At 40.0% G+C, this 13,630-nt stretch overlaps 1 protein-coding gene across 1 annotated transcript in view; it reads left to right on the plus strand.

The window, feature by feature from the left end:
• LOC123973665 (collagen alpha-1(XXVIII) chain-like) overlaps nt 1-13,630 on the plus strand; it is a 47,170-nt gene that overhangs the window by 27,244 nt on the left and 6,296 nt on the right. The window contains exons 15-31 of the mRNA XM_046053871.1: nt 1,941-2,009; nt 2,885-2,953; nt 5,093-5,161; nt 5,266-5,334; nt 5,420-5,491; nt 5,583-5,651; nt 5,773-5,844; nt 5,989-6,057; nt 7,298-7,366; nt 7,867-7,935; nt 8,620-8,688; nt 10,578-10,646; nt 12,402-12,470; nt 12,579-12,647; nt 12,738-12,818; nt 13,029-13,064; nt 13,573-13,609. Of these exons, the coding sequence (XP_045909827.1) occupies nt 1,941-2,009; nt 2,885-2,953; nt 5,093-5,161; nt 5,266-5,334; nt 5,420-5,491; nt 5,583-5,651; nt 5,773-5,844; nt 5,989-6,057; nt 7,298-7,366; nt 7,867-7,935; nt 8,620-8,688; nt 10,578-10,646; nt 12,402-12,470; nt 12,579-12,647; nt 12,738-12,818; nt 13,029-13,064; nt 13,573-13,609 (1,126 nt within the window). The remainder of the gene's footprint in view (nt 1-1,940; nt 2,010-2,884; nt 2,954-5,092; nt 5,162-5,265; nt 5,335-5,419; nt 5,492-5,582; nt 5,652-5,772; nt 5,845-5,988; nt 6,058-7,297; nt 7,367-7,866; nt 7,936-8,619; nt 8,689-10,577; nt 10,647-12,401; nt 12,471-12,578; nt 12,648-12,737; nt 12,819-13,028; nt 13,065-13,572; nt 13,610-13,630) is intronic.

The following is a 13,630-nucleotide window of genomic DNA, read 5'->3' on the forward strand; positions in this document are numbered from 1 at the left end:
ATTTCCAGTCCTGCTTTTTCTGTTTTTTATTACTTATAGATCCTCTCCAGACACATTTTAAGAGATACTATTTAAATCATGTTTTAAATGTTTTTTCCTCACAAAATGGTCAGTAACCCTAACCCTACTACTTCTACTGATACAGGGTTAAAAGCACATTTACTGTGTTAACTCTGTACAGAAACCATCAACATGTAAATATGGAGATGCCTCAGGCCTTTGGTTCCATCCACAACCACTACTGGTCCAATATAGTGTACACACATGTCCAGCTTTGTACAAAACACACATTTAAAACACACATTACAAATTAAAAAGCTGAATTCATAAGAAATTAAACACACTGTTATATAGTTCACTACACTCTGAGGGTTTTGCTGCTACAACCTTATTTGGTCTGGTATCACTAGTAGCGTATGGTTGCTAAAGTTAGCTAATGTTAGCAAACCTTCAAGAAATATTGCTATATAATAACCCAGTCTTCTGCTACTTTCATATTATGTTTTAGTGTGTACCATTAACTTGTATTGGTTCATAGTTACATGCTCACATAGTCCAGCTATAAAAGGAGCCAAGTTGAGTCTAACCATGTGTGTTTTACATGTGTCTGATTTTATAAGCATGCAGCCACTGTCATATAAAACTTTTGCTGAATCTCAATAGGAATAGAACTATCATGTTATCTGGAACAGTAGGCTGAGCTGACGCTAACAAAGTAAGTGTGGCGTCTGAACAGAATTTTTAACCTGACAAGAAGAGGTTGCAACTTTGGACATAAAGACAATATCACAGACTGATTTTAGCTTATCACAGGTTGAAAGATCTCCGTCAGGATTGCCGTGAAATCTTGTACACTGACATTCTTGACATTCATATTCTCCAGAGGGTGAGCCCTTATAACTTTGGTGATCCCCTTTCCCCTTTTTTGATCCACCATAAATCAAAAGTTTTACTTATCCATCCATGGATGGATTTTCCTCTAGCACCTCCATGAGGTACGCATTTGTGTTTTTAAGTATGTTTCAACAACTATGTTGAGGAAATTTGCCCCCCCTCCCCAACCCTCAGAATAAGTTTGGCGATCCCTTAACTTTTCCTTTAGTGGCATCATCCAGTACTTTAGTTTAAGACCAGATACCTGCTAAACTGATTAAATAATCATAATCAACATATACAACCATTTTTTTCGTGAGGAAGAGCTGTGCCTTACATTGTGAGCACGTTAGCATGATGACATTAGCGTTTAGCTCAAAGCATGACTGTGCCTAAATACAGCCTAGCATGACTCTTTGTCCTGTTTCTGTTATGTACTCTGGAGGTCTAAAAGTCCCACACTGCTGTTATTCAATTAACATGTATTTAGTTATTAGGGCATGAAGCAGACACATTTATCATGTCACAAATCACTTACATACATTTCTATTTCTGGGAGGTTCTACCTCCAACATTTTGAGGCAAATGGGTCTTTAACGTCAGATTTGAAAATTGGAATAATTTACGTACTTTGAAGGGCATTGTGTTGGTTTCTGTGGTAACAACATGCAGTGACAGTTTTCTCACACTTGGCGCCAAAACTATCTGAGAGTAAAATGTTTCTGTATGGGTACTGTCTCTGCAACTGTGCTGTCCATCAGCTACATGTAGACATAAACATAAACAGGAATTAGAAAGGAATGTTTTTGCCCAAACCTCAATCAGAAAGCCCACATTCGGCTCCAGTCTGTTGTATAACAATTTCTACTGGCCGATTCATGTGAACATCAGGTTAAGTGAAAGTAGTGAAAATAGGACTATCCATTTGTCTGACTGCGAAAGGGTGACATTTCTGGCCTTCCCGTTATCCTACGTATGCGCTTAACATTGTCATTGTTTTCACATACTGTATATTAACTGCTATTTCAAGAGGCAGGAGGCAATAACTTCTCTGTCTGTCTTCACAGGGAGAGCGAGGCTTGGAGGGGCAGCGGGGGCCCAGAGGACAGCCGGGCGCTGGAATCAAAGGAGACAAGGTAGAGTACAGAGAGGCTGTAAATAAGACACCTGGCTGTAATGCCTTCACACAGGCATGATGATAAAGCCAAAGTCCTGTTGCAAAGAAGGCCAAGACTTGGCAGAGCCACCGGTGAATGCATTCAGCGTGGTGTTATATAGGAGGTCAGAGTTACAGGTGATGATTCGAGGTTAAAGCTTGGTTTGTGTAGGAGGAATGCAGCTTCACAGTTTTGGACTGATGAAAGCTCTGCACTGGCACGGTCATACAATTACATAAAGGTGTTCTCTCTACCTTTCAGGATGTGATTGCAAATCTTTGCAGCCATCTGGCAATCTTTTAGCTCACAGACGTTGATGGGACATGACTAGAAGACTCTGAGTTATTTAAAATGTGTTACATAATTCATCTTATGTCACTTGAATATGATGTTAACGTTTGGGAATGAATGGAACCGGTATCCCCAGAAAACATGGGTCTTTGAAAAACATAAAGCTTTTTACATTTCAGTTCTTGGCACAGATTGTGTTGACAGCTTTACTGTAGCGTTGTGGTGAAGCTGATCACATATAATTGCAATGTGTTTGTGTGATAATGACAAACCAGTGCCTGCAGGGTTTTCTGTACATTAACATAATACGTTTATGATGTTTATGTTGCATGCGACATATGAAAAGGCATTGAATATAAAAAAACAAATCTCATTGAGTTATCTGTATAAAATATTTTAATACATGAATGCACTCATGCAATGCAATTAACCGCATAATCATCAACAGTTGGGTGCTTTACACATGGAATAAATCATGAAATGCACTGTGTGAAGCAATGTTATGCCGTCAACATTTACATGCTGTTATTATCATTAACCTCCATTCTTATCTGAACCTATAGGGGGATTTTGGTCCTCCAGGTCTTCCAGGGCCCCTCGGCCTCCCAGGAGTAGGCATACAGGGTGAGAAGGCAAGTACTTTAATAAAATAACTCCCATTGAGGCTTAAACTGCCATTAAATAAATTTTTTTCATCTGAATCCCATGAATGTAAATGTCTTAACAGCCTTTCTTAGGAACTGTACAAAAATTATTTGGGCAGGGGAGGGGGCAAACCTTATGTTTAAATTTATTTAATATTTTCCTTGCGTGTCTTAAAGGTCCAGTGTGTACCTGCTACTTAGCAGGAGATCTATTGACAGAAATGCAATATAATATTCATAACTATGTTTTCAGTGGTGTATAAAGACGTTACATGATGATCAGTTATGTTTTTATTACCTTAGAATGAGCCATTTCATATATACTCATATATCTACATATACCACGGGTCCTCTTGGACGTGGACGTCACTATGCTGCACCACCATGTTTCTATGGTAACCCAATCGGAGAAGAAGAAGAAGAAGAAGTAGGAGCAGTAGTAGTAGTCGTCTGGTTTGTTAGAAGTAAGAAGAGATGTGAAATTTGGACAAATGCGTGTCTGCCACCGTAGCTTCTTCTACACGCTTGCAAAAGCAGGGCTGAGCGGTGGCTGAGGAGTTGGTTGCAATTCGCAACCCTCACCACTAGATGCCACTAAAACCCACACACTGAATCTCAGCAGGACAGAGGGGGGACACGGAGTAATGCCCAACCAAATCTGAAGGATACTTATGGCGGGGAGTATTTAACCTTCCCAGACCTACAGAGATTCACTAAGTGTGAAAATAAGGTTATTCTTCACAGCAATATACGTGTGTGAAGATTCTATTGAATATTACCTATTTATACCCTAAGTCGCTTACTTTAGCACAGTAAATGATCCTAACTTGAGCTGGGGAATTCCTGTGTGACGTTACCCTCTGATGAAGTAAAGTTCCTTCACAATTAGCAAACTGTATTTAGGTATAAACACTGTAATGTGCGAGTACAGCCTCAAACAGCTGCTAGCATGGCTACAGATTCTTAGTCTTGTTGAACAAAGAAAATAAATAGTTATTGCTGCTATTTAATGAATAAACTGGGATGAGGCACCGGCTTTGGGGGGCTTTAGCACCATCTTATATTTAGCTCCATTCCTGGATTCCAAATAATAGAAATAAAGATGAATTTGATAAAAAGATGAAACCTATGGATAAGGTTGGTCTGATCATAATAAAACCAACATGAAGCATGAGTTGCATTAGTATTTCTGTTTTTCAGTACAGCTGGAGATACAGAGGAGATTGTTTCCTGCTGACAGATGAGCCAAAGATCGCTTCCCTGATATCAAAACACAAGTTAATTAATGTCAGGATGTGGCTATAGTCCACTGCTCACTGATGTGTGGAAGAGAGGTAGACAGGTGTGTGCGCCATGTGCTCTCACACTGCACTGCCTGTAAGCTCTGTATTTGTGTGCAGCTGATTGTGTTTAAAGCACAAGTTGATGTGCATAAACAAAACTCTAAAAATTGGTTACAGTTCAGCTATCCGTGGAAGGACCGACGATAAAGAGTTCAGATCGTTTGTGGACTGGAAAAAAAAGTGTGCATTAATGAAGTGATCCAAAATCAGCCTGTAAATGGCTGTTGTTTCATTTCACTTAAAACAAAAGTTTGCAGAACAAGTTAGCAGTGTCAACATTTGATGCTGAACTAGTTAGGTTTATGGGGAGTACTCCCACATTATGTAAACGAAGTTGTGTAAGGCCCTTTGTGGTTCGAGAGGGAGCTGTGTGAAATTTCATAAATTGCATCAAGAGATGTCGCTTGAGTCAGTGTCGTTTGGGGAAAATGAATTAAGAACGTCTGTAGCCCGCTCCTCATCTCTGCTTGAGGCTAGAGGCTACATTAGCCACTAGAAGCATAAGACACCCACATCTTCCATCACGAGTCCAACAATGCTATAGATAAATCGTTGCAATATTGCTGTAACTTTATGACACGTTTAACTTCACTGCAGTGCTGCTTTCTCACCAGAATCCATTCAATGACTAATAACTGTATAGATCCAAGGGCATTCTGTGTTTTTCAAACTTGAACACCACCCAAGAAGTCTCGGATAGTCCCTTAGCCATCACATTTTTAATTAGTGTTCATTTTTAATAAATGGCTCCTCTTTTCATTACTGCATGCATTTATTCCTGCAGGGCATGGAAGGACCAAGGGGGCCACCAGGGAGCAGAGGCCCACAAGGAGAGGGTATGCCTGGACCCAAGGTTTGTACACTAATCACACACATCAAAGTTACACCCCAGCACAAACTGTTAGCAACAGCCTCAAAGAATAAGTTGATGTTGTCATGTTATCTTGTCTCACACAGGGGGACCAAGGTTTGCCAGGAGAGGTTGGCAACCCAGGAGAGAGAGGGGCTGGAGAACCTGGAGCTAAGGTGAGTCAGCAGCAACCATCTGTATTTTTACAGTGCTTAAATTTTCCAATCCATAAACTGACACACTCCATGAATCTGTCCTCAGGGTGAGCCAGGATCACCGGGAATGTCTGGTTTGCCGGGCCTGCCAGGGGAGGATGGAGCCCCAGGACAGAAGGTAGTTTAGCTCACCAGCTACTGTATCAACATGTGTCTGCTCAAATATCAAGCTCCTATGAGTAATAAAACGTGTTTGTTGGTGTCTTTAGGGTGAACCAGGAGCTGTAGGTCACAGGGGCCTAGAGGGGGCACCTGGAATTGGCATCCAGGGTGAAAAGGTAAAAACATTTTCTGCTCACTTTGTTGCAAGTCTAGCAGAAGGACTTTGCTGACCTGTATATAATAAGTAAAGTCACAGCTGTCAGATTAGTAACTGTATTCCCCAATTTGATCTTTAAGGGCGACCAAGGCCAAAGAGGAATCAGGGGCCTGACAGGTCCACCTGGCATTGCTGGACCCTCAGGACCAAAGGTGAGGTGCTATTAAGCCATGATTAGCTATTAAATAATTCAGTGTTTTTGTTGCATTGAGACCCTGTCCGTGGCCTCTTGGAAGGGCATAAATGCCAAGAATTAATGAGTTAATGATTTTTACCACTCTTCTTTCATTAATCAGGGAGAACCAGGGGCACAAGGCAGGGGGGGTATACCTGGTCCACCAGGCCGTTTCATCGTCGGGCCCAAGGTAACGACTCCCAGTCTACTGTAGCAACATTACTGTGGAAGCGTGTTGCATGTTTCCTGTGCATCTTCATAAAACAAGTAATAACAAATCTGTTTGTTCCCAGTGCTGCTGAAATGTTTCCAGGAGTCTTTTATGATTGCCATACTCCTCATTTCAAGAGATAGACAATTGTTTCCTAAACCTGTTTAAGTGGAATTATCTCATGGCACTAGCGACAGGTTTCACGTGCTACACAGTGACATAATGTCATCAATGGTGGAAGAAGTGTTCAGATTCTTTACTAAAAGGTGCCGTGTGGAGTTTTCTATCCATTCATTGTTTCTCCTGCGTTACTGCCTCCAGCTGTCGAATAGCTCACGTGTGTTCATGTGTGTCTATGTGCATTTGTAACCAAGCTACTTGTGGTCAAAAACTCCACAGGGAACCTGTAACTAAAAGCAGAAGTACCACAATGTAAAAATAGTCAATTACAAGTAAAAGTCTTGCATTCAAAATGTTTATTATGTTAAAATACTATAAATAATTACAGTAATTATGATCAGCAAAATATATTTATAATATCAAGGAACAGCTTATGCAACGTAATGTCTCCAGTTAGTGTCAGTGTCAGTTTACTATTCACTGACAATGGATGGATGGAAGCAGCATTTTAATCTTGTGGCTTAGTCAAAGGCAGGCTGATTTGAACGACTTTGTATAATGTTGATGACTAGGACCAACTGGGAAAAGTGGGCGAGTGCCCCCAAACCATCACAGGCCCTAGGTTAACTGTGTGGCAGTTACTTTGTGGTGAACTTCATTAATTGCATATTTGTTTATAGGTACAACAAAAAACACAATGCAAAGTAAAATGGTAAGGGGCTTAAAGTGATCCTATGTAAGCTTTGCAGACACTTAACCCCTGGTTGCTCCAGAGGTGTGCGACCTCTGACCTATAAAGTAATTGTAAGTGGCTTTGGATAAAAGTGTCAGCGTAATCTCATCACAGGTTTTGTGTGTAAAATCTTAATCTGCAAATTAACTAGCAACCTGTAGGTGTTAAATAAATGTAGTTGAGTAAAAAAAAAACAATGTATACCTCTGTAATGCAGTATGAGTAGATGAGTAGCATAAAGTGAAATCTAATTTGTACTTACTACTACTAATTAAAGTAAATGAATATAGTTACATTCCCTCACTGAATGTCTTCTGTTAGGAACCTTTGTAATATAGAGTTAATTAGTGCTAACATGTGCTCTAGGGTGATCTTGGTCCAAGTGGTCCTCCTGGTCCGAGTGGGGAGACTGGCTACGGACTTCCTGGTCCAAAGGTAACACTCAGCATAAACCTCTGTTCTAAAAAACAACAATGTTAACTCATGTCTAACTCTTGGATGTGTGCCTGTCAACTCATACACTTAAAGTCAGATTTTTATTTAACGAGTGCAAACATGTTGTCACAGCTGAACAGTCTATGTTTGGAAAATCAATTACCAAATGAATGTAAAGAGAGCCTGATCTGGCAACATGTGTGCGCACTTTCATCACAAAGACCATGCCCCAGCATCCAGCAAGAATAGAAACAATGTCAAAAAATGTGCATACATCCTGCATACATCCTGTCCCTCAGTTCATAAAATGCTACAGCATCTTTTGTAATTTTGACCTTCCCCTGTTTTGATGTATCGCACGAATACAGAAGCATGCAAAGGAGCAGAAAGCATATGTGTCCATTTACATCCACATTCCTTTGAACGTCTACCTATCTGTAAATCACTTAGTGTCCTGTGCCTGAATGGATTATTTACTTTTACATATTTGTCGGTTGTAGGGAGACCGTGGAGACCCAGGACCCGCAGGTCCATTCGGTCCCAAAGGAGACGGCTATCCCGGCCCCACTGTGAGGAACTGATTTACACACTGCCCGCCTGTACACTCATAAATCTGTGCCATCCAGCTACACATTACATTTAGTCGTACATCCATCTGTCTTTTGTCTTCCTTATTTTACCTTTTCGTTCCAGCCATACATCCACTGAGACATTTATTACCAAAAGTTACAGTAGATGTCCCTTATGTATCCCCCTGAGTGTGTTTTCCTTTATTAAGACCATAGCAAAGGAGACACAGTGGGGGAGTCACTGAAGAAGAGATTCAAAGGAATAGTCGACCTTTTTGGGAAATATGCTTATTTATGTATCACTTTTTTGCAGAAAGTTAGATGATAAAATTGATACCGCTCTCATGGCTGTACACTAAACTTGAAGCCACATCCAGCAGATGGTTAGCTTAGCATAACGACTGGAAATGACTGGAAACAACAAGCTCGGCACGGTCTAACCATTACAAAATCTCATGCAAAGCTCATTAATTAACACGTTATATCTCATTTGTGTAATCCTTACTGAAACCGCAGCGTAAAGACGGAACAGTTCGCCTTTTTCTTTAAGGGGGGCTGTGTGCCAGATATTTTCTTGGCCCGGGACTAGTAACTTCCTGGAGTCTTCGCCAGCTTCCTAGCAAAATGTCAAACTATTCCTTTAAAAATGTCACCATCTCTACCTTAATGGCTTGTGTTTTTTAGGGCCCTCCTGGTCTGCCTGGACTTCCAGGAGAACCCGGCCTGGAAGGAGTGGGCATCCCTGGACCAAAGGTGAGATCTGTCAGACCAAAAATAATGTTTGTCAAGTACTTGCATGTTGGCAGCAAGAAAGAAAGAAAGAAGGAAAGACAGTGATGTTGAAGTAGTGTAAGTGTAGTTTTACTTGTGAGTGTGAGGACATGCATTATGCATTTCTATCCTCAAACATACTCATCTAGTCATCTGACAGTCCCCATTTAGTCTGACACTGAATTATAAAATGTTCTTTTCTTCATCGTTTTACTTGTCTCCAATTAACATCAACATAAATAAATAAATTATATTGCATATCATTACCAATAATTGATGATAATTGGTCTTGGTGTTGCAGTCGTCTGCCTTTATCTGACAGTATTTTACATTGGCTCAGTTTTCACTGCAGAGTTTCAATGTTACATCACAGAATAAAAACAAAGTTTCGAGGTTTAGTGTACGTGTCACTGAATCAACATGCATGCGCAAACATTTCTCCTTATTTTAATAAAACCCTGAGGAGCTGTATTGCAACATCGTTGTTAATTCCTTAAAAAACATGTTAAACATGTAAATATGTGAGGTTTGGTGTCTTGAATAAAAACCAGCGTGGTAGATTACAGAACAGAAAAGGTGAATTGTGAAGACAGACACATAAAGACACCCGACTTCATTATCTATTCTTATTCTATTCTTACTGTTTTTCTCGATAGCTTTTGCACATTTTTCTATTCTCAGTTTACTTTTTCAAAACAGCTCGCACACAGCCCTGAACAGAAGATGAAATGACAAACACCCATTAAAACCAAACATTTCCATCAAAACGTACTATTTGTTTTCAACTCATTTATTTAAGAATAGATGACAATGTTTAAACTACAGCTATCAATATCAACCTCTGCAACCCTCACTTCAACTTTTGTGCAGCACCCTCAAAATATTGACTTTGTTTTCCCCTTGACAACCATACTATACTTTGTGAGCACTGTTACGTAGGAAATATTCCGCAATCTAACACCATCATGTCGATAATGTCCATGTCCATCATGTCCATAATAGCAGCCTCATCAGTGTGTTGATGCTGTAAAATAGTGCAAGTATCCACTTTAATCTGTTGACCTCTTTTATAGGTTGAGAACTTATTGATGAAGTTCACACAGGTGCTATTTATTCACAACTTAGAGAGTAGACTGCTACTGAGTGTTTGCAAAGTGTTAACATGGTTATTCAATTAGGTTTCGTGTCTCTCTTTGAGAACTGTTTTGAAAAGTGTGTTAATACTCAAAGAAAACTGTGAAAGCAATGAGAAATAGTTTACTCATTCGCCAGTTAAGGTTCTTGCTGTGCAAAGAAGGTGTGAGCATTAGATTTAAGTTGACCTTTATCCGCTGGGTAAGCAGAGAGAAAAACTGTATTTGCATAAATTTAACACTCTTTTCTCACGCTATCTGTATAATAATCTTAAAGAAAAACTCAGTTTTGATAAGGATTAGTTACTGACAGCATTATTTGTTAATGACCATTCTTTTTTAAAAAGCAACACAGATTACAGTTATAAACATACAGAGTGTTATGAAACTCTGTGATACAGAGTACAGTGTAATGTATTACTTTATATGATACAGACGATTCCTGCTTTGTGTGAGGCCAAAAATAGGAGTAAAACATTTTGTGTTAAGACGAACCTCTGTTGTGAAAAATGAGCCAAAGCAATCGTCAAATACTGTAAGATAATTTCAGAGCTAGGCCTGAGTCTGCATTGAAGATAAGTGAAAGTATCTCCGCTGTGAAAGATTTGGTCATTTGTTTAAGGAAACTAATTAAAGGAAACAGGATTCTACTCAGCACAGAAGTTCATTTGTTTGATGGATTGTAAATTGCTGTGTTGTAAGTGTTCATATATATTCACTGTGCTTTCTTCTTTGCAGGGGGATATTGGTTTCCGAGGGTTGCCTGGTTTACCAGGTCCTCCGGGCGAAGGCCTCCAAGGACCTCTGGTACTTAATAACTTAAATTGTTTTTCAGAATTGACACTCCTTCTGACTAAAATGACCTCCATTTTGACTCGTTTTTGACTCGTAAAAAAAGAATTTGTATTCTGTTTCTGCAAACAAAAGTCAAGGACAACATTGTAATGAGTTTACTTATGCAGAAAGCCGTAATTTTATTTGACATACAACCAGATGGTCATGATTGAGTCATATTCTCTAAAGAATTACATCTTTGCTGGAGTCCCAAATTGAAAAAAGACTGCTTCATCTTGTGTGTGAACATGCCCACCATAGGGGCCTTATATTCAAAGGCTGCCACTCCATTTGTTCAGGGTATTTATCATGATTTCCCCCACAGCGCGCTGACACATTGGGGCAGAGTGTGAATCTCCACAGACATATGTGTCTGATGAGAAGCATTTGGCCTAAGTGAAGCAACACCCAGCACCCACATGTCCTCAAACATCACATCCAGATTCCCTGCAGGCTTCAGACCAGTGCTTCTGCAGGTCTGAGTGCTGTCACAGTCATGCAGGGGTGGGCAAGATTTAATTGAGGACTCAGCTAAAGCTGTCAAATTATGGGGGGAAAAGTGAGAAAGCAGATCATGTTAGCAGATTTCAGTCCTCATCCATGTTGAGAGAGTGGTGGTGTCAAAAATGCATGAATCAGTATTATAAAACAGGGATAATGCTCACCTTGAAAATGCTATTTCCAAGAAAAATGGCAGGCTGTTTCACATTCATTTTACATCTGTTGAAGATAGATAACTTAATGATTACATATGTGTGATACATGGCTGGTCTGGCCTGTAACGTGCTCTCCGCATGCATTTTGACACAAGTCTCCTACTCCTAAAGTCCATTCTCAGTGTTTGTGCTCTGGATGTTTCAAGTGTCCACATCACACTTGTGTACGTTACATATCGGGACATGATTGGCCCCGACTACTTGAAATGTCACAAAAACACGCACATGTCCTAAACTCAGAGAACTTGGAGAAACTTTCCTCCTTCAGCAGATGAATGTGACAACAGCCATATAGTGTCAAACTCATTCTGCAGTGACAAGCTCATACATCCAAGTGAAGGCACAACAAACAAAACACATGTTAGAGCAGAGGGGGACTTTAAATCAAAGAATTGTTAAAAATAAGAACATATTAAGGCTGGCCTACCTGCCTATTTTCAAAATCTAGCTGTGTCTAGCTAGTTCTCCAGTGTCTACCGCAGCTTTAAGAGGTCAACAAAACAGTAGTGAAAACAAAATACAGCAAACCACCCCCTCTCCATTCAATACACTCTGTGTTGTTGCTACAGCTTTACTTTGGTACAGTCCAAACAACACTAATAAAATTATACACAAAATAAACGTGTTTCGTTGTTTACTTTTGTAAAAGTTGCCTGTAACGGAACATAAATCAAACTAAAATTTGACAAAATGCGTAATTACAGTGAAGATGTGAGGGTGAGTGGACATGATTTTACATTACACGATGGGGTGGCCATCACTAAGGCTAGGAGGCGTCAATAAAATGCCACACCACTTGTGTGGAAACCAGAGTGGAATCTATCAAATAAGTTGTCTTCCTCTACAATTTACAAACATTGCTTGCAGATCACTTTTTCAAGGCAACGTTGAGATGGATCTGTAGCTCTAAGGTTCAGGTTTTTTCAGATAGGGTTGCAGAGAGGACAAACTCAGAGGGAAACGGAATAAAGTCCTTTCCAAAGTTATGTTTACTGTATCCTCTGTACGACAGGGTAACCCTGGGCGGCCTGGCCCTCCAGGGCCAACAGGCCCACAAGGACAAGGAATTCAAGGACCAAAGGTAGGCTTAGATTTGTTGTCCTTGTAGAAATGCATGTATCTGTAATCTCTATCTGAGAAGTCTTTAACTGGCCTGCACATGCAAAGTACTTTCATGTGTTTGATTCAGGGTGAACAGGGGGCCCAGGGCGTGACAGGGCCGAGGGGGCTACCAGGAGAAGGCTTTCCTGGAGCTAAAGTGAGTCACCATGTTGTCTGCGACTTTTGAATGTGGGTTTGTGTTGGATGTGTTTTGATAACTGACATTTTGTCACGCAATGTGTGACAGGGTGACCGTGGCTCGGCAGGGGAGAGGGGGCTAAAGGGAGTCAAAGGAGAGCTGGGAGATCCTGGAACCTCCGGGCAACCTGTGAGTGACACTAATGATGCTTTTAAATGTCCATTTATTGTGTGCTGCTTTGTGGTCGGCAAAAACGGGAATTGAACCTTCCTCTGCGATGTGAAAGTGTATTGTGCTCTAATGCTTGTTATTACTCATTTCAGCAAATATTTGTCTGGTAGATGGATTTAAAATGTGTAAAAACCCAACTCTTTTACAATAATAGTATTCTTATCTTAGGGCCGACCTGGGGTCAAAGGAGAAGCAGGCCTCACTGTAAGTCTTGAGTATTTCCATTTTATGCAACTTTATGCTAATACTCTCCTACATCCTAGAGACAAATACTGTACCTTTTACTCCCAAAACTTTGTCTTTGGTTTCTAGTTACCTTTCAGATATTTCATACCCTTCCTGTCCATTGAAAACTATTTATTTCCAAATTTTCCCTTCTTCAGCTAAATGGATCAGCTTTTTAGAGATGCCCTACACACGTGATGATGTTGTTGTAGATTAAATTACCCAAGACGATGAAGTAGTTAAAGTGAGCTCAATCTTTTACATATATATCAGTAAAATGCAACATATGTGTTAATGTAGCAGTAATATGAATCCAGAAACATCATATTTAATTATCTACTTTATAAAAGTAGCAGGACTTTTACTTGTGGTGCAGTATTTTAACAGTGTTGCATTTCTACATTAACCTAAACAAAGGATCTGAATACTTCTAGTTACTGCTCATGTTTATTTATATGCTCACACTGTGTTGGTGTATTCATTTCAGAGAGAGGACATCATTCGAATGATCAAAGAGATCTGTGGTAAAGTATCTTGTGATCTTT

The sequence above is a fragment of the Micropterus dolomieu genome, linkage group LG01, assembly GCF_021292245.1.
Source record: "Micropterus dolomieu isolate WLL.071019.BEF.003 ecotype Adirondacks linkage group LG01, ASM2129224v1, whole genome shotgun sequence".
NCBI lineage: Eukaryota > Metazoa > Chordata > Actinopteri > Centrarchiformes > Centrarchidae > Micropterus > Micropterus dolomieu.